At 43.0% G+C, this 27,505-nt stretch overlaps 1 protein-coding gene across 1 annotated transcript in view; it reads right to left on the reverse strand.

Annotated features, from left to right (window-relative positions):
• Positions 1 to 27,505, reverse strand: part of CDK6 (cyclin dependent kinase 6) — a 93,712-nt gene that overhangs the window by 4,099 nt on the left and 62,108 nt on the right. Inside the window, exons 5-6 of the mRNA XM_072154316.1 lie at positions 12,514 to 12,623; positions 853 to 903 (exon numbers count right to left, since the gene is read on the reverse strand). Coding sequence (XP_072010417.1) covers positions 853 to 903; positions 12,514 to 12,623 — 161 coding nt within the window. The remainder of the gene's footprint in view (positions 1 to 852; positions 904 to 12,513; positions 12,624 to 27,505) is intronic.

The following is a 27,505-nucleotide window of genomic DNA, read 5'->3' on the forward strand; positions in this document are numbered from 1 at the left end:
CACTTCCAGAACCAATGTAACATACCTGATGGAAGTGATCATTGGTGCAGGAGGCCAGGTAGCAGTGAGTGCAGCTGAGAAATCCTTACTGCTCCCGGGTCGTCTCCTGCCGCTCAGCTCTGTGTGCTGACGCCTGACACTGGCTGTATGCGTCAGGTTAAGGACACTGGGCAGAATGACCCCAGCAGCAGGAGAAGGCATTTGTTAGCTGTACTGTACTGCTCCTGGGTCGTCTCCTGGTGCAGCTCTGCTATGGGTCCTGATGTCACATACAACCAACACGGGGCACAAGGCAGAGCGGCACATGCAGGAGAGAATTAGCTGCAGTATGAGAGACATATAAAGAGAATCTACCATCACAATCCATCCTGATATACCAGGGACATTACTCATAGATCCAGGCATCGGGACTGTGGTATCTTCTTATATTTCTTATCCATGGCCTCCTTCCTTCTAATAACAACTTTTATATTTATGCTAATGAGCCAGAAAGGCTATGGGCGTGTAATGAGAGCCCCAGATTCATGGGCTGTTACATTCTGAAGCAACACTTCCCCCCCCCACCCACTGTGTGCTCACTGCTGCTGAGATGACAGTAGATGCAGCGGGGAGGGTGAGACTGAGATGTGCTGCTGCACAGTGTAACAACAGCCTGCGAAGCCAGAGCCCTTAGGGCTAATTAGCATAATTATAAAAGTTGATATTTAGAAAGAAGGAGGCCATGGATAACAAATACAAGATGATTACCACAGTCCCGGTGCCTGGATCTATGAGTAATGTCCCTGGTTTATCATGATTGACGTTAGTAGTAGATTTCCTTTGAAAGGGTTAGCAAAGGGTTCATTAACTTACTCGAATATCTTCTCTAGCTGATCCACATCTGAATTACCACGAAACAAAGGTCTGGAAGAGAAAAACAGGGAACGGTCATTGATTGGTCTAGATCTGAACAATTGGTATTGGGAAATATTTCATACTGACCACCACCAGTTTGACCATCTTCATGGTCAGCAGTGACCTTCCCCCTTCACCCAAGATTATGCTACCGTAATCCATTAGACTTAGGTCGAATAGTAATTCCCAAGAATGACGTACAATAGTTTTTTTTGGTAAAAATTTCCTTAAAACGTCCAAAGCAAAAATCTCAATTGCCGATATAAAATATTTTCTTGCCCATATATTGAATAGAACCAAACCCCCTAGAAAATTCATTTATCAATTGTTTTTACAGTGAAATGCGTGTGAAACGAACATGATCTAAAATGACTCCATGACCCCAACAAGCTCTGAACATTTTTACTATGAGAACTGTCAATCTGTGGAATAGCTGAGCTCAGGCGCAGGTCACAGCAGGGGCAGCAGAGAGCTCAGGCGCAGGTCACAGCAGGGACAGTGGAGAGCTCAGGCGCAGGTCACAGCAGGGACAGTGGAGAGCTCAGGCGCAGGTCACAGCAGGGACAGCAGAGAGCTCAGGCGCAGGTCACAGCAGGGGCAGCAGAGAGCTCAGGCGCAGGTCACAGCAGGGACAGCGGAGAGCTCAGGCGCAGGTCACAGCAGGGACAGCAGAGAGCTCAGGCGCTGGTCACAGCAGGGACAGCAGAGAGCTCAGGCGCTGGTCACAGCAGGGACAGCAGAGAGCTCAGGCGCAGGTCACAGCAGGGACAGCAGAGAGCTCAGGCCCACGTCACAGCAGGGACAGCAGAGAGCTCAGGCGCAGGTCACAGCAGGGACAGCAGAGAGCTCAGGCGCAGGTCACAGCAGGGACAGCAGAGAGCTCAGGCGCAGGTCACAGCAGGGACAGCAGAGAGCTCAGGCGCAGGTCACAGCAGGGACAGCAGAGAGCTCAGGCGCAGGTCACAGCAGGGACAGCAGAGAGCTCAGGCGCAGGTCACAGCAGGGACAGCAGAGAGCTCAGGCGCAGGTCACAGCAGGGGCAGCAGAGAGCTCAGGCGCAGGTCACAGCAGGGACAGCAGAGAGCTCAGGCGCAGGTCACAGCAGGGACAGCAGAGAGCTCAGGCGCAGGTCACAGCAGGGACAGCAGAGAGCTCAGGCGCAGGTCACAGCAGGGACAGCAGAGAGCTCAGGCGCAGGTCACAGCAGGGACAGCAGAGAGCTTCAAGAAGGGTCTAGATGCCTTTTTATGGTTATGTGATATAGAATTGTTTCCCCTAAATCCCTTCCTCATCCAATCCCTTCCCTTCCTTGGTTGAAATTAATGGACAAGTGTCTTTTTTCAACCGTATAAACTATGAAATTATATACGGTAAATACTCTCACATATAAAAGACCCTGTACAGCCGTGTCAATCAAAACATGAAGTTATGGCTTTTCAATTGCAGAGGGACAATACCAAAAAAAATTCCTTGGGGGCTATTTATCTTTAGTCAGGACAGGTGTCAGGTGCATTTTTGCTTTTTTTGGGCGTTTTTGACTTGTTTCATTGATCTCAGATGGTGATCTATCAGGCCAGTGGCACAAAAGTCACAAATTCTTCTGCAACCCCCTTGTAAATTTTTGCCTACGCCTTTTCAGAACTGCAATTAATTTGCACCAAAATTGCAACTTTTTACAACAATTTGCCCCAAAATTGCAACTTTCAGGCACAGCACTGAAAAATTCATGCACATCTAACTTTGCCAGGGGAGGGGAAAAGTTGCAAATTTTTATGCAAATATGTATAAGAGAAAGGGAAACATAAATGACCCCCATTGTGTCATTATAGCCCAAACAAATCTCACTTCTCGCTCCGCAGATATGAGGGTTCACCTGAGATATAGGACTACAGGCGGACCCCTACTTAAGAACACCTGACTTACATATGACCCCTAGTTACAAACGGACCTCTGGATGTTGGTAATTACTGTGCTTTAGCCTTAGGCTACAATAATCAGCTATAACAGTTATCAGAGGTGTCTGTAATTAAGATTCATGGATAATCCTGGTTCTTATGACAATCCAACATTTTTAAAATCCAATTGAGACCAAAAAAATTTGCACTGGGGTTACAATAGTAAAGTATACGGTTCCGACTTACATACAAATTCACCTTCAGAACAAACCTACAGAACCTACCCTGTATGTAACCCGGGGACTGCCTGTATACTATGTTCTTGGCAAACGCATAATGGAGCCGCAAAGGTACAATAATTGTTAGACTGACTTGCTCTACGTCATTTTGGAAAGACTTACATAGGTGGTGAACTCCCTTTAACGAGGCCCGTAAATGACTTGACTAAGGGGGTGCCAGGGATTCTTGAAATGCCATTGTTAACAAAAGGAGTAATCGAAAATCATAAAATGTGTATCTGATGTGTAGGGGTCCTCCCAATTCTCCTTCCAACAGATTTGGTAGAAGAGACTTTGCCAATCAAGGCCGCCACTATTGTTCCACTAGTGGATTCTGGGAAATACCCAAATAAGTTTTCCAGGATCAGACAAGGCAAACAATGCCTCATTTGCTAGCTTGTAAGGCAGCCCCCTTCACATCACGGATGACTTTCAGGAAGCCTAATGACTGGATGTTGGATAAGTCTCCACACACCTGCAAGGCGGCCTTAAAGGAAATCTACCACCAGGATGACGGATTGTAAACCAAGCACACTGACATACTGGTGTCTGCCCCCTCTGTCAGGATACACTTTTCTTAATATGCTTTTAAAGGAAACCTACCACTGCTCGCATTATAAAATCATGCGAGCAGACCACCTGGTAGGATATTTAATACTGATGCCGGCACATACTTTAGTTAGGCACAGCGATCGTTAGTTTAGATAAAAAAATGTTTTACTTACATATGAAAATATCCCTCCGGTGCTACCCCTACGTCATCTTCGGAAGGGAGATGCCTTCCGATCTTTAATTATTCCCGCCTCCTTCATTGTAGCCGTCCTCCTTCGGGTACCGAGAGCCGTGACATCACCAAGCTCTCGGCACCTATCGCGCATGCGCAGATACTAACTCTCACACAGCCAGACAGCGATAGGTGCCAAGAGCTTGGTGACGTCACGGCTCTCGGCACCCGAAGGAGGACGGGCGCAATGAAGGAGGCGGGAATAATTAAAGATCGGAAGGCATCTCCCTTCCGAAGATGACGTAGGGGTAGCACCGGAGGAATATTTTCATATGTAAGTAAAACATTTTTTTATCTAAACTAACGATCGCCGTGCCTAACTAAAGTATGTGCCGGCATCGGTATTAAATATCCTACCAGGTGGTCTGCTCACATGATTTTATCATGCGAGCAGTGGTAGGTTTCCTTTAAGCAGAACTCTTCCTTCCCGACTCTTGTCAAAAGTCTCTCACGCAGTTAAACCAGTTTCCTACACTTTACTGAAGAGACATAACTATGTCAAAACAGTGCTGTCTACACAATTCAGCTATACAATTACCTGACATGTTCTCTTGTCCTATATACATGTGAGACACACAGACATTAGCTACACAAGTCCCTGACATGCTGTGTGTGTCCTCCTATACACATGTGTGAGACACAGACATAAGCTACACAAGTGCCTGACATGCTGTGTCCTCCTATACACATGTGTGAGACACAGACATCAGCTACACAAGTACCTGACATGCTGTGTCCTCCTATACACATGTGTGAGACACAGGCATCAGCTACACAAGTGCCTGACATGCTGTGTTCTCCTATACACATGTGTGAGACACAGACATCAGCTACACAAGTGCCTGACATGCTGTGTTCTCCTATACACATGTGTGAGACACAGACATCAGCTACACAAGTGCCTGACATGCTGTGTCCTCCTATACACATGTGTGAGACACAGGCATCAGCTACACAAGTGCCTGACATGCTGTGTCCTCCTATACACATGTGTGAGACACAGACATCAGCTACACAAGTCCCTGACATGCTGTGTGTGTCCTCCTATACACATGTGTGAGACACAGACATCAGCTACACAATTACCTGACATGTTCTCTTCTCCTATACACATGTGTGAGACACAGACATCAGCTACACAATTACCTGACATGTTCTCTTCTCCTATACACATGTGAGATACAAGACATCAGCTACACAAGTGCCTGACATGCTGTGTCCTCCTATACACATGTGTGAGACACAGACATCAGCTACACAAGTGCCTGACATGCTGTGTCCTCCTATACACATGTGTGAGACACAGACATCAGCTACACAAGTGCCTGACATGCTGTGGCCTCCTATACACATGTGTGAGACACAGGCATCAGCTACACAATTACCTGACATGTTCTCTTCTCCTATACACATGTGTGAGACACAGGCATCAGCTACACAATTACCTGACATGTTCTCTTCTCCTATACACATGTGAGATACAAGACATCAGCTACACAAGTGCCTGACATGCTGTGTCCTCCTATACACATGTGTGAGACACAGACATCAGCTACACAAGTGCCTGACATGCTGTGTCCTCCTATACACATGTGTGAGACACAGACATCAGCTACACAAGTGCCTGACATGCTGTGGCCTCCTATACACATGTGTGAGACACAGACATCAGCTTTGCTTTGTCAGTAGCTATGCTTAAAAAAAAAAAAAGCAGGTTTTTCAAAATTATGCAGGCACGGGCAGGAACGCCCACCCACCCTGACGTGCCACTCTAGACCCCCGCCATGGCATTGAGGAGTCGTAGTCACTGTAAGAATCGCAAATTCTTGCACCACGGAATAATTCATAATTCTTTCACTGCTTCTATGCTATAAATTTGGCATAGAAGGCCTCACAAGGTAGCAAATGAGGCAATGTTTTCCTTGTTACATCCTAGAAAACCTATCTTCTCTTATTCAGGACAAATAAATGTCTGCACCTGCTGAAGATGCATGTGTATAGAGAGGGATCGACAGGTATCTGGCCAATCTCAGTGTTGAGCGCTCTGAAGACATGCCCTACCTCATCTAACACATGAATTGAGCATGTGACCCAACTATTTTCTGTGCATTAACATAATTTGAGTTTTCCTACCTAACTACAATCACATGCAGCACCCAACCCTCATCAGTGCAGCAAGCAGTCATGTTAAGAAGCCTCCCATAAAACTAATTTTCATTACTATGGTAGTAAAGTTGGCCCCTTAGCTAAATCCTGACAGCTGTGATATCACCGGGGGCTTCTCAGAGGATGATATAACCACAAGTGAACGAGGAGCCTGTGGAATTGGGGAAACTATCGCAGATGTTGCGAGGACTTGGCACGGGCTATGTGAACATTTTCGTGCATGTCCATTTCGGTCGGACATGTTGGGATCCAACATGTCGTCATTTTTGCTCCTTTGATCTTCCTCGGTGGAAGCAGTCCAAGAAAATATTCTCACGCCACCAGGTAGTCCTCCCCGACGTGTTCGACCGTTCCTTTATCTCCATAATATGTTTCCTTCCAGAAATGTGCTGTATGTTGATACAGCAGCTTCTTGATAAGAATCCAAAGACTCAATGAACACCCGCAGTACAGCTCCCCGTCAAATATGTCCTGATTGAGACCATCTGCCGATGTGGAAGAAACAGACAGTGAATAAGAAGACGCTCCCATGGAGGCCGAGACATCCCGAATTTATTATTATATCGGATAACGTTGGGCCAGGAGACATCTATGGATTAATGAGACTTTCCAGCATCGGCTTCATACAAAAAAATAAGGGCGGATAAGAAATCCTACATCACTGCCAGACCCATTCAGGGAGTATTCACATGCGCTAGAAATTTATGAACCTAAAAATCAGTTCCATTTGTTATGAAAGGAGGTTTCTGCCTAACTCATTAACGAAAACGGTGACATCACAATTCTCACTCTTGATTGGTTATGGTGATCACATGATGGCTTAGGTGGGAGTATCAAAAAAGCACCCAAACAACTGAGCTCCATTTACGCAGAGCCTAGTTTCTATACGATATAGAGAAGTAAACCCTAGTGGTCAATGACTGGCTCCAAGGTCACCCCCATAAGAGCATGTCTACTGTTTGTCTGGGGGTCTGTTTGTCTCATTCAATGTGACATTGGCTAATCCCCTATCCTCTGTAATTAGAGGAAGACATCTGCAGAGTATACAGATACCAAGATCTCTACCCTCTCTCTAAGTTTTTAGAACTGTCCAGGTGATAGGAGGTGCTGAATACAAAGTCCTACAATGAGAATTCTTTGTTACAGCTTACTACATGGATGCAGTGCTTCTAAACTAAGTACACTTACATGCTGGTGTGTGCCTCCTGAAACAGGGTCCATTCTTCTCTTTGCTGCTTCTAGCTTCATTTTTAAGAAAACCGTCTTTAAAAATTATGCAAATAAGCCTCAGGGGCTCCTCACTATTTCACAGAAGCCCCTTCTGGCCCCGTTTTCTGGTAATTATTCAACCCCCCCCCCTTCCCTCGGGGCGGGAGAAGGCAGGCAGAAACTCCAAATGAAGCGGAAAAAATTAGCAGACAATGGGGCCAGATAAGCCACTGAGGTTAATTTGCATATTTTTAAAAGACAGTTTTCTAAAAAACTAAGCTATTAGCAGCATAAAGAACAATGGGGCACATTTACTTACCCGGTCCTGTCGCGATCCAGCGTCGCATTCTCCGTCGAGGATTCGGATCTTCTGGCGATTCACTAAGGTAGTGCGCCCGATGTCCACCAGGTGTCGCTGCTGCGCTGAAGTCCGCCGAAGTTTGCTGGAGTTCACCATCCGTTGCTGGGTGCAGGTAAGAGCATGTCAAGCGACACATTTTTAAAAAAAATAATAAAAATATGGCGGTTTTTCCGAATCCGACGGGTTTTCTGACGGCCACGCCCCCGATGTGATAGATTTCCTTCAAAGAACTTTTAACAATTGCTAAACTTTTAGATTCTTAACTAGAATCTTCCCTCTCATCTACCAAAATGGAAACATTTACCTTGTGTGCACTATAAATACCAATTGAAAGCTCTACACCTGTCATCCAAAACCACAACTTCCCCTCAAGATCACAGAAGCGTTTCCAACTTTATCCTATTGCCAAAGAGTGTGGGAGGTGACAATAAGCACAAAGTTTCCGTATACAAAGTAGTAGTAGTAGAAATGAGTGAGTTGTAACCTGTATCCCACAGTCTCTAAATATCCATGGTCAATTGTAGGGTCAATGGTTGTGATACCATAGACATGACGATGATGAACTGGTCACCACTGAAATGCCCATTATGGGGCACATTTACTTACCCGGTCCAGTCGCGATACAGCGGCGCATTCTTCGACGCTGATTCGGGTTCTGCCGGGATTCACTAAGGTCGTGCACCCGATGTCCACCAGGTGTCGCTGCTGCGCTGAGGTCCGCCGGAGTTCACCTCCTCCGTCTCGGAGTATGTGAGTGATATTCTTGCGACACAAATTCTTTTTTAAATTCCGCGTTTTTTCCGACGGCCCGCCCCCCCAATTTCTGTCGCGTGAAAGCCGGCGGCGATGCACCACAATCCGATCATGTGCGCCAAAATCCCAGGGCAATTTGGCGCAAATCGGAAACATTTGGGAAACCCGACGAAAATGTACAATTCGGACCCTTACTAAATGAGCCCCTATGTGTCGACAATCCAACCATCAGCAAATCAGGGTCTAGCAAATCGCCAATTAGTGCACTCGATTACACAAAAAATTTTTGAGTTATCACGCCAATTTTCTAATAAGTGCAATACTCTTTGGGTGAGGCTTAAAGGGCAGGACTACTGCAACCTCACAAATTTATCTTCAGAAGAAGACGAAATGCAAAGAGGCTTAAAGGGATTATCCACCTGTAAAATATATGCCTTAAAATTTAGATCTTCAGAGTCAAAAAACTAGAACCCCAAATTACAATATGTTAGCGGAGAGTGCAGCTCCCAGTAGTGTTTAGATGCTGGGTGCCATGCTACCCACTTGTAGGACTATTCGTAGAGTGGATTTTCGATTTGGATGTGACACCGGTACAGTACTAAAAACCTGCGCTATGAACAGCTTGTAAACAATACCAGCAACTGCGCTCCCCAGGAACAGCTGATCTGTGGGATCCCATCTGTCCGATATATAAAAGATAGGGCCTATCCGGTCATTTCTGTCTGAAGATGTGCTTGGATTTCATTCTGGTAGAGAGGGAGAAAGAGCTGCTTCATCCCCAGTCTATTAGACCCCCAATATGACGCCCATATGTCATAAGACAGTATGTGTATATATATATATATATATATATATATATATATATATATATATATATATATATATATACTCATCTTCGATGAACCCCTGTGACGCTTGTTCATAGTTTGTAGTTTTCGTTGTTTCTGCTAACATTAACCCTTTGTATGCTTGTATATTAAAGCCGGAATCGGAAATATTAATAAACCATGTAACTGTATACAAAAAAAAAAAAAAAAAAAGGGAGGATGTAAGATGAAGCAATTGTTTCTGGAGCACTCTGGGAAACTAACTGTTTAAGCAGCTGGCCCAGAACGCCGGCCAAGTCAATAAGTTCCATGATGACACCGGTTTCCGGCCTCTAGTTTATAGCTAATGTCGTCCCCCCCCCAGTGTGACTGTGTCTTTTGGACACTAATAGATCCTTCTATTAAAGAGCCTCAATGACAGCGCAGTAATCGCTTTCCTCAGTCATGTCATTTTGAACTTTTGACCCTCCAGCTGTTGTGGAACTACAACTCCCAGTATGCCCAGGACTGTAGTTTTGCGACCCCCACCTTATCCCTGCTTCACCAGGGGACCATGGGATTGTCATGGCAGCTTGAGGCCTAAACCTGCCATCTTGGTACTAATACTATTACTACTACTATACTAAAACTACTATACTATTACTATACTATACTAATACTACTACTATACTATTACTACTACTATACTATACTATTACCATACTATACTACTACTATACTATTACCATACTATACTATAACTATACCATTACTACTACTATACTATTACTACTACTATACTATACTATACTATAACTATACCATTACTACTACTATACTATACTATAGTACCCTATAGCTGACATTGTGGGGACTGTGCTTCCATCGAGTCCATACCTGTCGATACACCACATCTTATGGAAATTATGGTGTTTATATGAATTTATGAACACGACTATGGCTTCCGTTCTTCGGGCCAAATCGGAACATAAAATACCACACAAATCTCCTAAACCACCAGTGTTATTGACCTTATACAGTATATATGTTGTTTTGATATAATGGGGCTTATTTACTAAGGGTCACAGACCGCACGGTCGTCGGATTGTTCATCGTTTTTGGGGATTGCACGGCTTGGACAGGTATTTAACAGGTGTCTGTGCTGGCAATGTGTCACACGCGCTGCTTCCTTGCGACTGATTCGGACTGAGCGCGGGATTTAACTTTCAAATTGTGTCGCAAGACAATGCACTTACATGCACCAGGAAGAAGAAGGTGAACTCTGCCGGACCTAAGCGGGGAAGCGACACATGCAGGATATCGGACGCACAATCTTAGTGAATCGCGGCACAGGGCATTATCATTGGACAATGCACTTACGGTGAACTCCGGGGACAGGGTAAGTAAATGTGCCCCAATGTTCGATGCATATGGCCACCAGCCGTGCCTGAATGACTTATAACGGAATATGTCACATCCAACCATTTATCCGCATATTAGCAATACACGCGGAGCCTCTAACGTAGATGGGAGCAGATCCGGAGTAATCCATACAAAATGTACCCAATGGCCAGTCATACCGTATAAGTACTGTCTCCCGTGGTTTTAGGCCCAAATTCTATGAAAGTAGCAGAGAATCTGAATTTCCTGGAATCAAATGTAAATGATGTTTCTTAACCTCAATAATGTGGCATAAATCTTCTATCCCACCCTGTCAGTCCCGCCGCCGCCCTGTGTGTACTTTTTACCAAGCCAACGTTTGCCGTCACAGACTTCCTGGTGTTTCCCTCTTGATTGTCACCGGCTGATCTCACCACAGCACTGAGCCCGTAATGGACGTCTGGCAAGTGCGAATACTGGGAAGAAAACCACACTTGTAATGCCAGGTCCCTGCTGTTACAGTAAAAGCCGACCGCAGAATAATGCAGTTACTGCGCTTTACAACGGCTGTCAATCAAACAACTGCTGATGCTGAGAAAACATCTGCCGGATCCCCCGGGTCTTACGATCAGAGCAGATATAGATGGCGATATATACAATACGTGGTTTATTAATTACTGGTTTGCGACTTTCTCTCCTACATTTGCATGATAGTGGAGGTTTTTTGCCACCCTTGTCCGAGAAAACTTGCGTAATAGTCGACTAAAATGTCAACCAGTTTTTCCATGGCCATTTAACCCCTGACCTCTGCACCTGTTTCCGTGTTAATGCCCGGGCCATTGTTCAGTTTTTTTTGTCTATGCCTTCTATATGTTATCACTTTTTTATTGTTCTGTCACTATAGTTACCATATATACAAAATTTATAGGTTTGTTTTTTTTTAAACGGTTATTCGTTTCCATAATAAAAAGTTTTAAGGAACAAAAAAAAAAAACTTTTTGCACCACCACCTTCCAAGCAATATAACTTTCGAAATCTTTTGTCAATTTGTGCGATGGCTAAAAAAAAAACCTGTATATTTTATTTGTACCCACCTGGAATTCATAAAGTTTTTTGATCACAGTTAATAACATTTTTAGTTTGATGAATACCGTATTTTTCGGACTATGAAGCGCACAAAAAATCCTTTGAATTTCTCAGAAATCAAAAGGTGTGCCTTATAATCCAGTGCGCCTTATATATGAACGGTACTTACAGACAACAGCTGCCTTGTACTGTGCACAGGTCTGCCACCTGCTGGTCATTCATCCTTATAATCCGGTGCGCCTTATATATGAACCTAGACATTTTAGCAGGCATTTATTGATGGTGCGCCTTATAATCCGGTGCGCCTTGTAGTCCGAAAAATACGGTAATTAAAAATAGTCAGTTTGCCATCGTTATTTGTTTTTTTTTTTTGTTTTTTTTTAAGTGTTTCGTAGTATGGTATAAATACTATAACAGTTTTGTAGCCTGGGTTGGTACTGTTGTGGAGGTACAAAATGTGTGTGATTTTGTTTTTTGGATTGGATGATTTTTGTGTGGTTTTTTTGTCGCTCTACAACCAGAGCTGCGGGGTACCGATGGTTCACTCCCTCTGTTGCTCCTTAGACATCACAGTCCATGTTTGACCGCGCTGTAGAACAGTGTTGCATTAGAAGTTTTCTTAATGACCACCACAAAAAGCCAAAACTGTGGTCATTAAGGAGTTAAAGGGGTTGTACCAACTAAATTAAGTTATCTGCTATACACACTATACAAGATAAAAATCTGTTCAGTGAGGGTCTGGCCCCAGGGACCTTCACTTCATGCATCAGATTTGAGGGATGAATGGTGGTCATGATCTTTGATCTTGGTATATTTTCCCGAAGTTTCAATGTGATAAATGTTGAAAAAAAAAAAGAAAATTTGCATAATTTTATTGTCAGGGATTATGAAGGAATCTTACTTTCGCCGAAACAATTCTGCAAATATACATCCAACGCTCCAAAGATCCACCGGCGTGGCATAGCTGGACTGGAGGAGAACTTCAGGAGCTCTGTACCATAATGTCACCACCTGAAATGAAGAAAAATGAGTGTTATAGCTGCACTACATACATGAACATGTTAAAATTACAAAAAAAAAACATGGCTGCTTTCTTCTAGAGACAACACCACCCCTGTCCAAGTGTTGTGTTCGATATTGCAGCTCGACTTTACAAATAAGATACCACATACAACCTACAGCGCTATTTCTGGAAGACAGCAGTCAGTCAGTTTTTTTAAATTCCGGACAACCCCCTTAAATATATTTAGGACAAATACCAATATCACTTGATAATAAAAAAAACAATGCTTATCTTAGTGCAAAATGGAAGCCAAAATCCCCCAAATCTCCTTCAACTCTTCAATTCTTTGTCACAAAATGGCCGTTGTCATCTTTATAGATAGTGAAGTGGGTTATATCCCTCCTCAAGCCCCCTCCACTAGCACAAGACTTCATCAACCCTGCTCCATTCATTATTAGGGGGAAAAAGGACTGACTTTGTAGCTAACAGGTAGAATCAGGGTGGTAGGTTCCCTTTAAAGATGCTGGCAGCCATTTTGTGAGCAGCCATTTTGGAAAAACGTCTGTACAAAAATGTTTGTATTTATATCATTACAGGTATTTTAGTATATTTTGACCCTTGGAAAGGGCTTTGTGGGACACTGAAGCACGCAATAGTTGAAACTGTTAAAACGTGCGCCGAGGACATCATGAGGGGCTACATATAGAAACAAATCAAATTTATTTTGTCTTTTTTTATGCAGGCCTCAAACTGCAAGAGGTAATCTGATTGGTTGCTAGGGGCAACACTCCTTGGTTTTGCCTGCACTAGGTCTCATACATGAGGTCCATGCTTTGTTTAACACGTCCATGGACAAGATACACAAAAAGAAAACGCTCTGGGAGAGATTTATCATCGAATTTCTGAGGTAAAACTGTTCTAGTTGCCTATGGAAACCAATCAGATCTCAGGTTTAATTTTATAAACAGCTGTGGGAAAATGAATGCTGAGCTCTGATTGGTTGCCATGGGCAACTAGAACAGTTCTGCTCTCAGAGACTTAAAATAAATCTCCCCCTCTATGTTAAATCAGTAGAGGGAGTCTGATATCGCATATCGCTCTCTTTTCAATGTAACTTTATTTACAAATTTCTCAGAGAAAAATTTTACGGTTTAGGAGAAATTCAAATCTAAACACCATCAGTCCGATAAAAAACGAAGATAAAAAACACATAAAAAATATGCACGCCTACAAAAACATTGGTCTATGTACAAAACACCCACAGTGGCGTCCGTGTCCTTTGATGTCCCCCTGATGAAGTCCAATGCACTTTGGAGCTTACTAAAAAAAAAACTTTCACAACCCCACCCCCACAACCTCACTATGGAAACCAAACAAATATTTGCCGGCGTTCTCTCAAGTTATTAGATAAGAAATACATAGAAAATTATATTCAGCAGAAGACTAGTGAGCGGATCTCAGCAAACACATCATGGCTGATAAATTGTCCTTCCTTACATAACAGATAAAGCAGCTCCATCAATGTGTTATCTACAAGCAGAGCAAGATTAAAGGGGCTCTCCGCTTCAAACAATCAGTACATGTTATACGGCTTCAATTACCATAAGCGGATAACTGCAATAGTGTAAGGGAACCCAGTGGCCATTGTTTCCATTCCCTACAGCACTCCCACAGGGGATATTAGGTATTACACATTACTTATTGACATCAATGCACTGTCTGTGTAATGCAGATTGGGTCCTCCAGAGAGGCAGAGACACCTTCATATAGTGTAAAAAAAATTTTTTTTTAAAGTTTTCTAACCTAACCAATCCCTTTAAAAGGTGCAGGAAAAAAATATCTGATAGTTTAAGTGCTGGTCAGTGAAACGGATTCAAATCTCTATTTCAATGCTTTTGGATCGTTAGTACCCATGCTGCTCATTTTTAACCCCTTTAAACTTCTATATTTAACAATTTACAGTAATAATATGGGCGGTGGTGAATATTTCACTTAGTTCTTAACATAATCCGGGTTGCGTCATAAATAATTATGTAATTTGATGAGAAACTACCAAAAAGCAGTAACGATTCTGTAAGTATTACTAAATTATTTTCTCAACTGTAGGGGTATGCTTAAAGGGGTATTCCCAGTACAGAAAATGTACGCCATTCTTTTTATGATAAATAGTTATATAATTTCCCAATATACTTTCTGTATCAATTCCTTACAGTTTTCTAGATCTCTGCTTGCTGTCCTGCTATAGGAAGCTTCTATGTTTACTACTAGTGGACAGAAATCTGACCATGGTCACACAGGTGCAATGCTCGTTATAACCCAAAGCTCAGATTACTGTCTGTGATATAACGAGCCGTGCACCTGTGTGACCATGGTCAGATTTCTGTCCACGTGGAGTAAACATAAAAGCTTTCTATAGAATGACAGCAAGCAGAGATCTATAAAACCAAGAGGAATTGATACAGAAAGTATATTAGAAAATTGTATAACTTTTTATCATAAAAACAATAACAATTTGCTGAAATGGGAACACCCCTTTAATTTAAAGGGTGTGTATCAGCTCTGTTCCTAAATAATCAGTAATTTTAAAAAAATACTAACTTTTTTCCCTTTTATGAAAATTAGGTCCTTGGTGCACCAGGGGCAGGGCCATAATTAACGGTGCACCTGCTATCTACCTTGTTTGCTTTCGACACCACCCCTTTTCACATTGATCGACACCCTTCATAGAAGAAAACGTGCACCGGAAAAAGCAGCCCCACCCCTATGGAACCAATGAACTAATTAGGATTAAAAAAATTCTCTAAAATTACAAATCTTGGGGACACGTGAAATCTATGACTAGAACGCTTATAAAGTGACCTACACACAATTACTCATGGGGGTATACCATAGTCTGAACTTTCTTTGTAATGGATCCACTCCTCTGTTTGCCGATATCCCATGATGCCTCAGCAGAGTCTCACATGACCAACCACAGCCAGGATCATCTCTGCTTACTGGGGGTTGTACTGTTATTGCTCAGTCTATATATATTTTCCTAAATAAACTGGAAAAATACCATAAGTATACAGTCAGGGAGGCTGAGCTGTGAGCCCATTACATATAACTGTGTAGCAGGAACCAGACTAATTATTATCAGTGTGTGATATTTTGTCATTGAGACAGCAAGAAATAAAGCATTTCTTTGGGCTAGAATGTCCCTTTAATAAACTTCCTCCAATATGTATTTGTGACAACTTAACCTGCCGACAACCTGGAATGTAAAGGGATAGATAATAGATACATACAGGCGGTCCTCGGGTTACGTACAAGATAGGTTCTGCAGGTTTGTTCTTAAGTTGAATTTGTATGTAAGTCGGAACTGTATATTTTATAATTGTAACCCCAGTGAAATTATTTTTGGCCTCTGTGACTATTGGATTTTAAAAATGTTGGATTGTCACAAGGACCAGGATTAACAATAAAGCTTATTGTAGCCTAGGACTAAAGTACAGTAAGTTACCAACATCCGTTTGTAACTAGGGGTCGTCTGTAAGTCGGTTGTTCTTAAGTAGGGGACCGCCTGTATATCTAATATCTGGAAATTATTGTACCACAGCTTATCACATATTATATAATTGCGCCATTTTAAGTCTCCCAACTTTCAGGTTGCTTAATGATTGCGCCTTCTGGCCACTTTGTCTTATTTTTTACTCTTTTTCGCTGCTTTTAATTATCGGAAATATGAAATAATCATTTGCAGGAAAAAAAATCTTCTTTCACTTTCTATGAAATGTTCTATTAAAAGGCAGAAAGCTGCTGTTTCTAGGAAGATGCGGCAGGAGGATGTAAGAAGTAATTCTCAGTATTTCTCTTCACACATTGCGCTCAAAACACATCCTCAAGTGACCCCGTTGTTGTTTCGGAAAGACATACGAGCTGCGAGCGGGGTTTCAAAGAGAAATAATCAGATGGCCTTCTGTAAAAAAAGCGCCATAAATCAGCCGGCGTTTAGTACCTTCATCCTGAAAAGCTCCGTAGGACTATACAAGGCAAAAGGATCCCCCGAGGGGACGGATCTTTAACAGTAGCCGATTCTAAAGGGGTTTAAAAACAGCAACGTATAGCGCCCTTCTACAACCTGACCCATGCACCTTAAAGGGAACCTCCAGATACACACAGCTGCGAAAGAAGCCTCATTTATTCAATACTTCAAGGGGTTTTCCAAATTTACATAAACAAAAGGGAAATCACTCTAAATATGAAAAGTTCTACAACTTTCGATTGCAGTTTGCAATTCAATTTATCTCCATTTTCAAGATCTTTGCTTCCTGTCAGTGAATGAGGACACATTTGTTTATATTCAGTGGTAGTAAAAATCTGTATTGATCGACAGGGTTTTTGATAAAGTGGTCGTAAAATAACCAAAATGGGACTGAATACTACACCAACCTCTGACATGATTCCAGCAAAAACCACAAAAATGACCTAATAACGGAGCTGTACAGCAAGTGCTTTGGCCCATTGGGGGCTCATTTACTAAGGGTCCCGCGGCTGCATTTCCGTTGGGTTTCACAAATTTTGCACTGAATTGCCCCAGATTTTTGCCGCATCGGCGCTGGCTTGCATGCGACACAAATTGGGGGCCGTGGACGTCGGACAACCCGACTGATTCGGACAAACCGCGGAATTTAAAAACCAAATTGTGTCGAAAGATCAGCACTTACATGCACCGAGAAGAAGAAGGTGAACGGACCTGAGCGGGGAAGCGACAGATGCAGGAAATTGGATGCACGATCTTAGTGAACCACAGCGGCTCTGAATCCTCGTCGGGCATTCCGGATCGGCGGCGTCAACGGGACGGGTAAGTAAATGTGCCCCATTATGTCATATTCACTGCTGAAGAGATGTAAATCACTATCCCACATCACCACTAAGACCAGTGATTGGCTGCATGGTCACCGATGCCATCGATGGACCGCTAACCACAAGCGGTAATATTCCAATTTTTTGTTTTGTATTATAGAATAATAAATACCACCAAAAAAAGAGAAGTAGTGACATCCATCCATAAACTATTCTCCCCCCGTTATAATCCACACCCTAATTCAGCTCAACTTTGCTTGAGGATACCGATATAATACATTATCCCGATTCCTGCTATACTAACTTAACCCAGGACAGATTGTAATTCACAACACAACCACTGGGTGGCCAAATGTAAGCACTCAAATATCACTTTGTGGCACTGCTGTGAATCAATAATATCTATAAAAAAAAAAAAAGCTACTTTTCTCATGAGGCACTTATCTAGGCATTTCCAAAGTAATGAATGTAAGGAAGGGCACACGTATACAAAGGTAGCACTGCTCTACAGGTGTCTTTTCTAGTCATATCAACAGGAACTGCATTTATTGGGATCAAATCCTCTAGTGGTGGATGCAAAGATTTGTAAAAGAGTAAAAGAGTGAGTGCTGGCTTGGTGGTTAGCATTGTTGCCTGGGGCCCTGGATTAAAATCCAACCGGGGCAAAATCAGGAGTTTGTCTCCATTGAATGGTGGCAAACCCATCCTGATCTAGTCTTGAATCAACATTGGCCCCCCATACTTTATACTGAAGCTCTCTTTATTAAGACCTCATCCTGCTTGTATGCGTAAGCCCCCTCAAGGCCACAATGAAGAGCATGAGGACCACAGAAGTGGTCCTATTTCTGTAACAAAACAGCCTGGACAACCCGCTGAGCCAATGACATCTATAGGTCGAATAGGACATTGGGTTGGAGGTTCAGAAGAGGAGCCTCACCAGAACGATCAGCTCTGAGCATCTGCTTTAGCTCTTGTACAGCGGATCAATAGGTGTTGAAAGCTCTTAGACACCACGCTGTGTATTTTCAACTTCTGAAGCAAAACACATGGTCGGCTGTGCCGGGGGAACAGGCCTCTCTAGTCTTTGAGGTGAATTTTGTCTGCCTGGCAGTTCCTAATATCTCCAGCCAAGATCCAGAGGGTGTGAGGACACCTGGGGACACGTATTTTCTGTATCCGTACCCAGGAATGTTAAATAACATACTTATAATTCCCTAATGACTACGTTTGGGGAGAGCGTTAAGTCACCGTCTCACACATTACCCGTGTAGGAAAGCAGCCTAAAATTCACCATTTGTGAGCGAAACCGAAGGGTTGTGATGATGATGAACTCAAGTGTCATAGTAAGGATACGGAAAAGATTGTTAAAACCTGACAATAAATATGTCTGTCACATGGTGAAGTCATGTAGCACGCAGAAGACTTTACAAGAAATCTAGAAACATCCACCCACTTCACGATAATGACCTTATGAAAATAACCTTCATTAAAAGGAAACCTGTCATCACAAAGGGAATTTTTCAGTGATGACAGGTTCCAAAGCCTTCTATTTTACCTCTAGGTTCTAAAAGGGTATGTAAAGCTCAATATAAATCATGTTTTGGGTAGTCCTTAAATAATTTTACTTTACAATCCTGTAGTTTAACTTACTTGGCTCCCTGCTAGAATCATTTGCTGAGTTCCAGGGGTGAGGCGGACACTGAACGGTCATCTGCAGGGGGAGGGAGGAGAAGATAGAGGATGTGAGATGGTTCGGTTTCAAGAGACTTGGGGAGAGATGCTGAAGGGAGGAGGGATGCAATTAAGCAGGTGACCGTCTAGATTCGAAGTACGGCACAACCCCCCCCCCCCCCCTTTCAACCCGAGGCTCAGCACAGGATTCTGATAGGGAGCCAGGTAAGATAAACTAAAGGATTGTAAAGAAGTAAAACGATTTGAGGTCTAACCAAAACATGATTAATATTGAGCATTACATGCCCTTTTGAAACCTATCATCCCTGTAAAATGCCCTTCATGAGGATAGGTTGCCTTGAAGAATTTCCTTTTGGCAGTTAATGGCGCTTGCACAGACCATGGTATCTTAACAGTAACAGACCATAAACAAACCGTGTGTAGTCATGTCATCTATTCATCCATTCCCTTCTTACTAACTTACCAAACGTAACTTCAATAGACAAACAGAAAGTATTTCATACCTCCCAACGTTCCCATCACAGTCACAGTCTTTCGGGTCTATCCCGAATGGTGGAAGATATTTTCCCCATGCGAATTCTATCTATGTCCTCAAGTTGGTTCCCCCCATCCACCATTGCTTTGTGAGGCTGAGACCCTACATGGTGAGGTCATTAATATATTGCACAGAAACGACAAAGAGGAGGAGAGGACTTCTGCTGCTGGGGAATGGGGAAAGGCGAGTATCTAATATTTTTACCGGAAATAAATGGTGGGAAGTGTTTACATAAATGGGGGAATTATAAATGAGGGCTATTAAAATTGGGGTGGTAAATAAAAGGGACATAAGCCATAACCATGGAAATGGCAGCAACAAAATTGTGTAGGGGCTATGGAACTTCAACCGGTGTGTTGCAGTAAAAGGCTAGCAGCTCCCTACACTCATCAGGTTTGGACACTTTGGAGAACCTCTGCACTACTCGTCTTCTCATAACAATTTGCCCTTAGGATCCTTACACTTGCTCGTTTTTCCTACATTCCCAAAATCAACTTCAGAAAATTAGTAGTAGTCAATTATCTTCCCATATAAGACAGAAAGAGGAAGCGTAGGAAGTGGTTTCCTCCTTATCCCGGTAATTTGCTCCATAGATGTAGACTCCACGTGTTAGATCCTTTTACACTAGTTCCCGTGGGTCAGTAATATTCTGGCTCAGCATCAACAACAAATGATGGCTCTTTACTCAAATTTTATTTTACAATTACATATTTGTCAGGACTGGGTTTTACATTACGACGCTGCCGAGAGGCCGTCCAAGTGACACAGTCATGAACTGTTCTTCCTAAATATAATACATGGAATATCCTGTTCCCCTGCTTGTGTCCTGGGCTGGATTGTGTGTCCAGGCTAATTACATCCATAATCCCTCAATTTTTTTCCCCAAAAATATCTAAAAAAAATATATAGGTAGTCCAAGAATGTAAAAATCTCTTGGCGCTGATATATACACAGGTAGGTTTAGTATCACCAGGGCTGTATTTGCCATAAGGCTCTTGAAGTCTATAGAAGTTTATAGTATTTTATAGTATAGAGCACTGGTGGCGAACCTATGGCACGGGTGCCAGAAGTGGCACTCGGAGCACTTTCTGTGGGCACTCAGGCCATCTTCCAAGGACAGAGTTCACCAAATACTGAATATTCCTGCAGTCTCATGCAACTTCAGAGATACTGCTCTCAGCACGGTTTTAAAGCAACACTTTATTAGCTATTTGGAACTGCAGGGAAAGTGAGAAGGTGTTGACAGAAGTGCATTATATTTGGAGGTCCTTCATCTAGAACCACCATTCTTCCTGCGCAGAGAGACCCTGGAGAGAGGCTACAATGATAGTCTGAATTAGCCCTCCTTTTGTCAACTGTATTGGTGGCCTCAGGGGGGCGATACAATTGAAAGATGTGGAAGAACAGGTAGCAATAAGTTACTGTATAAAATGCCACGTTGGCACTTCACGGTAAATAAATGGATTTTGGTTGTAGTTTGGGCACTCTGTCTGTAAAAGGTTCGCCATCACTGGTATAGAGGGTGGTACCACACAGCTTAACCCCTTCCCACCGCAGCACAAAATTTATATAGGTTTTATTAAGTATAAAAAAATAAAAATCTGTCATAGAAAAAGTTTTTTTTTTTTGCTGTATCGTCGAATTCTGACGCCAATAACGTTTTCATACTTTGTTGGAAGTTGCAGCATGAGGTTTCAATTTTTGCGAAAACCACATTTTTATCAATGCCATTTTGGGGACTGTACGACCTTTTCATAATTTTCTATACAAATTGAAATGGTGAAAAAGTGGCAATTCAGTCATTTTCATATTTTGATAGATAGGTCATTTTGGGGCAAGTAGCATGTTTATAATTATGTTTATTTTTTATATTTCTGTTCTAGGGAAAGGGAGTGAGAATGTTTTTGGTTTTTAAAATTTTTTCCATGTTTTTTTTTTTTTTTTTTTTTACAATTTTGTCAGGTCCCCATGGGTATTTGAACCATAGGGGATCTGATCTCTCATACAATATCTATCGTGAATATATTCTGCATCTGTTTCCAGATAATTCTACGATGCCCTTGGATGCCCCAGCTGTCATAGCAACGGATCATGTTACAAGGGGTGACAATCTCATTCAATATGGCGGGCTTCGCACAATAATAATAATAATAATTCCTTTATTTATACACACAGATTACGCAGCGCTATACAGAACTTGCCAAATCGGTTCCTGTCCCCAATGCCGCTCACAATCTAATCAACCTACTAGTATGTTTTTGGAGTGTGGGAGGAAACCGGAGGACCCGGAGGAAACCCATTCAAACACAGAGAGAACATAAAAACTCTTTGCATGTGGCACTTAAAAGGTTAACATCCACAGGTATAAGCAGCGGGTGTCTGCTATATAATGCAGTGGACACCTGCTATGTATGGAGAGGGTCAGCACCCTGAGCCCTTTCCATACATCCTTAACAACGCTGCACCGTAGTAACTCGAACCGGACTACAGAAATCGTAGGTATTAATACTTAGCTAGTTTTGGCTGTCAGTTGGTTAAAATTTTAAACACATCAGGTGCTGTCGCCGAAAAATGCCTTCTTCTGGCTCGGATTAGTCTCCAAAAAAAGACTTCTTTCATGACTCAGTAGACAATAAATTGTTGGCAGCAGGGTCAGGTGACCTAGTGCAACATGGATATATTGTGAGCCAATATCCAGGGTCTCCTTTGTTTTAACTTACAGCAGCTTGAAGTCTGTGCTTATGTCTCCTCCAAACACCCTCTCTCCCTGATATGTTATCTTATGTTGTTGTCCTTTGATACGACCACCGCTGCTGAAGTTATTGCAAAAAGAAACAAATTGTTTTTGCATTTGAAATGGCCGGGAGTCCATTTTGCATGTCCTACGGCCGTTCTGTGTTAGGAAACACTAAATCCAGGTGGCCAGGTACCTCAATAGCACATGTCTGGCCACTGCTGTAATACTACAGTGGTGGTTGTATCCAAGGACAGCTATGTAGTTTCTAAGGGACAACATTTATGGGAAATTATCTTCACACAAAGACATTGTGGGTCATTTACTAAGGGCCCGAATAGCGGTTTACCAGCGGGTTACTTGGCGCACGCAATTGGATTGTGGCGCATCGGCGCTGGCATGCACGCGACGGAAATCGGAGGGCGTGGCCGAACGAAAACCCGACGGATTTGGAAAAACCGCTGCATTTAAAAAAAAATAAAAGTGTCGCGGGACACGCGCTTACCTTCACCAACTATAGGATCGTGCAATCTGGCGGGCCTCGGGGAACTTCAGCGCAGCAGCGACACCTGGTGGACGTCGGAGGAATTGCCTTAGTGAATCGCCGAAGACCCGAATCCACCACAGAGAACACGCCCCTGGATCGCGAATGGACCGGGTAAGTAAATCTGCCCCATTATTTGCAATAACATCAAAATAAATGTATAAATACGGTAGATTAAGTTAAATGTGAAAGTTTAGATGGAAATACCCCTTTAATGGGGTCTTTTCTAGGCTGTTGCCTAGTACAGCATGAGCAGTAAATACAGCCATGAACATTACTTACAATTACTTGTCAAGGAGTTACTAACCAATGTATCGGGGACCGTAGCAGAGGAGGTGTAGGTTCTTTTGTTAGTTTTTTTCCAGTTAAAAATTTTATTGACCACAGACAACCCCTTTAAATGATTGTAGAGCAAAACTACAACAACACATCCTCACTATGGTGTCCAGGCGACAGAGCAGAGCCTGTGTTTGATCTGGAGACACCAGCGGTGGCAGGGATAGGCAGATAAGACAAGTCCTACTTGTGATCATCATGCGGTCCCTCAGAGGTCCCATCCCTGTGACCAGATTCTATACATTCCGCACAGTCCTCGGATGTCAGCACGGGACAGCGACAAGCTGACGCATTTCGGACTCATATCTCGTGACACGGGAGGGCACGGGGACGTGACACGGATTTCCGTTAACACCTTCCTGGCCAGTAATTGTGGGCACTCAATAGACTTCACTGCACTCACCACATACTGTGGGGATGAAGGAGTTAAGCTGAAGACATTTATAGTACAGGCAGGGAACACAGAGCGGGTCTGTATGGTCTGGTGGCCATTAGCCAATGTTTACAGCCCCCCGGGTGGGAAAAGCAGGGTGAAAAGCTCTGTACGGCAGCTTTCAGAATCCCTTTGCTGTTGCCACTATGACCTGGAGTGTTGGGTTTATTTATTCATTGCAGCCTCCTGCGCTCGCTTGTTAACAGCCTCCTTATTGCCCGTACAACAGGGAAACACAACCTTTTTTCCAGTGCGCCGACGCACCCACCGCTCATTTTTGGGAAATGTAAATGTTCCATGAGAACACACAGAAATCGGATACCCCTATAGAAAACTCCTCTAATACAGAAAGTCTGAAGAGATAACACTGGATTCCAGAATGTAAATACAATGTAACATCACAATCACTAAAGCAAAACACAGCACGTGGAAATGCTTGCTGAACAGTCATGGGGGTGGGGCTGGTCTCCTGAATAGTCATGGGGGTGGTGCTTTTCTCCTGAAAAGTCATCAGTATGGTGCAGCTCTCCTAAATAGTCATAGAGAACACAATTCCAGAATATTGCACAGCTAAAAGGACATCTACCACCACGATTAATGATTGTACAGCAAGCACACTGACATACTGGTGTGTGCCCCCTCTGGCAGGATCCGCTATTCTTCAGCTTCCTATATCCTTGTTTTCACAAAAAAAAAATGCTTTAAAAATTATTCAACTGAGCCTAAGGGGCTTCATAGCTGTTCATTGAGAGTCCCTCAGGTTCATGTGCATAATTTTTAAAGACTTGGAATAAGAAGCTAAAAAAAGAATAAATCCTACCAGAGGGGGCAGACACCAGCATGTCAGTGTGCTTGGTTTACAATCCTTCATCCTGGTGGTAGATGTCCTTTAAATTGCATGGAGTTCAAAGGGCGTAAAATGCATAAAGCCAAACAGGATTTAGGATTGAGGCTCAGAGCACAACAAAATTTAGACCAATCCCCATCTTTTGTAACGTCACAAAGTCAATCACCATCTACCTAGAATTTATAGGCCCTTACAAAATCACTTCAATCATCCAAGACATTCCAAGGTATCCTTACCCATATTTAATGTGTGACGCTGACTCCCTTCAACATCCGGAATTTACCTAAAGACAGCCTATAGTGGTTATGGTCCTTTATAGGACTACTGCCCAACGCTGCATGTTTAGCTGTGATTGACATTTTCAGGCTTTGCCTCTGTTATGGACCCGCCCCCATTGCACTTGTAAACATATCCATAGCCTATATAATCTTGTCCCTATTAATCGCCCCTACATGTCACCAAAATTGGTTTAGGAGACATTTTGAGCACTAGGGGAGGTCATCAGTATATTAATCCGGAGAAACCCCTTTCATAGGGCAGGAATCCATATTCTTCTCTCCAACCTTCCCCCCTCATAAAAAAAGAACTTATTTTGTGTTGCAGAAATTTCAGTTAAAAAAAACCTATATCCTATATTTAGGGCAAAAGAGTTATTTTTAGTTAACCCTGCCCATTACGTTTTAGGAACCTAGGATCACTATTGATGGTCCCTCCTGGTGAAGGACCATCAATAGTTGAGACTATCAGCCGTTAATCCTTTAATAAACAATTGATAGGCCATCAATCTTGAAAACCCCCTGCCAAAACATGCCAGTCACGCCTCTTTTCACATCTCCTTCCAAACCGATCCCAGGCAGCCTGACAATCCAGGATTTTGTGGTCCGTCCCGGGCAGTTGGAGGTGTGTCCACTAAAAGGAGGGGGCGGTGTTAAAGGTTAATTTAAAAGGAAACATTTGCATCAGGGGGCTTTCTGTCCTTTCTTCGTTGTCAATAAAGTTGGACCCATGACGGTAGATTCCGAAGGTTTTTGGAAAGTTGGCCTGTAGTGAATATAGGATTTCTGCTGTAGAGATCCCATTGTCAACCTCTAGTAGTGGATTATAATATAAGCGATTTGGGTGGTAGCCCGGGGCCCAAGCCTTTGCTGATGAAACCCTTGTACATCTTCCTGCTCTCAAGCCATCTGAAGACCTTTGAAGGTCCTCCGAAGGTCCGAAAACTGCACATTGAAAGCAGCAGAAGGGACACATCCTCCATTCCCCAAGAAGCTGATGTAGAAAGTGATGTAGATGTAGCTGATGTAGATGTAGAAAGTGATTCTAGACGAGTAAGGCCTAAAATATTCATACAGCCCAGGGCCCATGGCCGCCTCAATACGCCTCTGCGCACACATAGGGGCACATTTACTCACCCAGTCCAGTCGCGATCCAGCGGAGTTTTCTCTGACGAGGATTCGGGTCTGCCGGGATTCACTAAGATCGTGTGCCTGATATCCAGCAGGTGTCGCCGAGGTCCGCCGGAGTTCACCTTCTTCTTCCCGATGCATGTGAGTGCTGATCTTGCAACGCAAATTCTTTTTTAAATTCCGCGTTTTTTCCGAATCCGTTGGGTTGTCCGGCGGCCACGCACCCTGATTTCTGGTGCTTGAAAGCCGGCGCCGATGCGCCCAAATTCGATCGTGTGCGCCAAAATCCCGGGGCAATTCTTTGCAAATTGGGAAACCCCACAAAAGTGCGCGATCCGGACCCTTAGTAACTGAGCCCCATAGTTCTTATTTGATAAAAAAAAATTTGCAGCATATTCCGAAACAGGAAAAAAAAATGTTCCAAAAATGTTGACGTCATAAATAAATTTTTGGAATTTTGGTTACATTGTCCATGATTGAATTTACATAACGACGGGGGCCAGACGTAAACTGCAGCTATCCTGTAATATGAGATGGAAGACCTGGATGTCATGAAACATTGACCTCGCGAAACGCGCGAATACAATTGCTGCGGTGGAATGGAGGGGGGGGGGGGGCGTGATCTACGCTCTGCACAAGTGGAGCCCGATATACACAGAGAAATGGAATGCAAAAGGGGCCTCTTGTCCTGAACAAAGCGCGCTCAGTTTGGCTCTTTTTCTCTTGCCCTACCACATCCGTACATCGTTAGTTGGAAAATTCCAGATCCATGGCGTAATTTTTTTGTGTGTTATTTTTTTTTTTTTCTTTCCAGCACTTTTAAAGCTTTAATGTCCAGATGCCATAGCCCCCCCCCCCCTCCTACTCTTTCTTATCTGTCACTTTACTTTTTGGCCTTCTGCCATTTGTAGGCCACTATTAATACAGAAAAATACAGAACATTTCCTGCAGCTGGGATAGGAAATAGCTAGTAATAAAAAAAAAAAAAAAACTACTATGAAAAAAAAAAACCCTTTGTTTATTTTTTTTTTTTTTCACAGGCCCCTGGTACCACGATGTAATGGAGGAGATGTGTGCGCTTCATTTGGAGGATGCGGAGACACAGACTCGATGCTTTCCAAGGTCTGTCATGCGTAATCAATTGCCCCCCGAGGCAGCTCAGCCAGATCTGTATGACATAACGCATCGTTAACCCCTCCCATGCCGATGTACAGTGTAATATCCCTACACAGGAGGGAAAGCTACTGATCAATGCTAAACTGTAAAAAAAAATAAATAAAATTTATGAAAAAACTTAAAATCATTAGATTTATATCCCTTTTTGTTACAGCATTGCCCTTTTTGTTCCTGTGTGGCCCCTCAGTGTGAGCTTTATTAATTTACGCCTTTAAAAAAAAAAAAAAAACTTCTTTCAAAACCCTAATAAATACAACGTTGGAAATATGATATGAAATCATATACCGTATATACTCGAGTATAAGCCGACCCGAGTATAAGCCAAGACCCCTAATTTTACCA

This window comes from Engystomops pustulosus, chromosome 5 (assembly GCF_040894005.1).
Source record: "Engystomops pustulosus chromosome 5, aEngPut4.maternal, whole genome shotgun sequence".
Taxonomy (NCBI): Eukaryota; Metazoa; Chordata; class Amphibia; order Anura; family Leptodactylidae; genus Engystomops; species Engystomops pustulosus.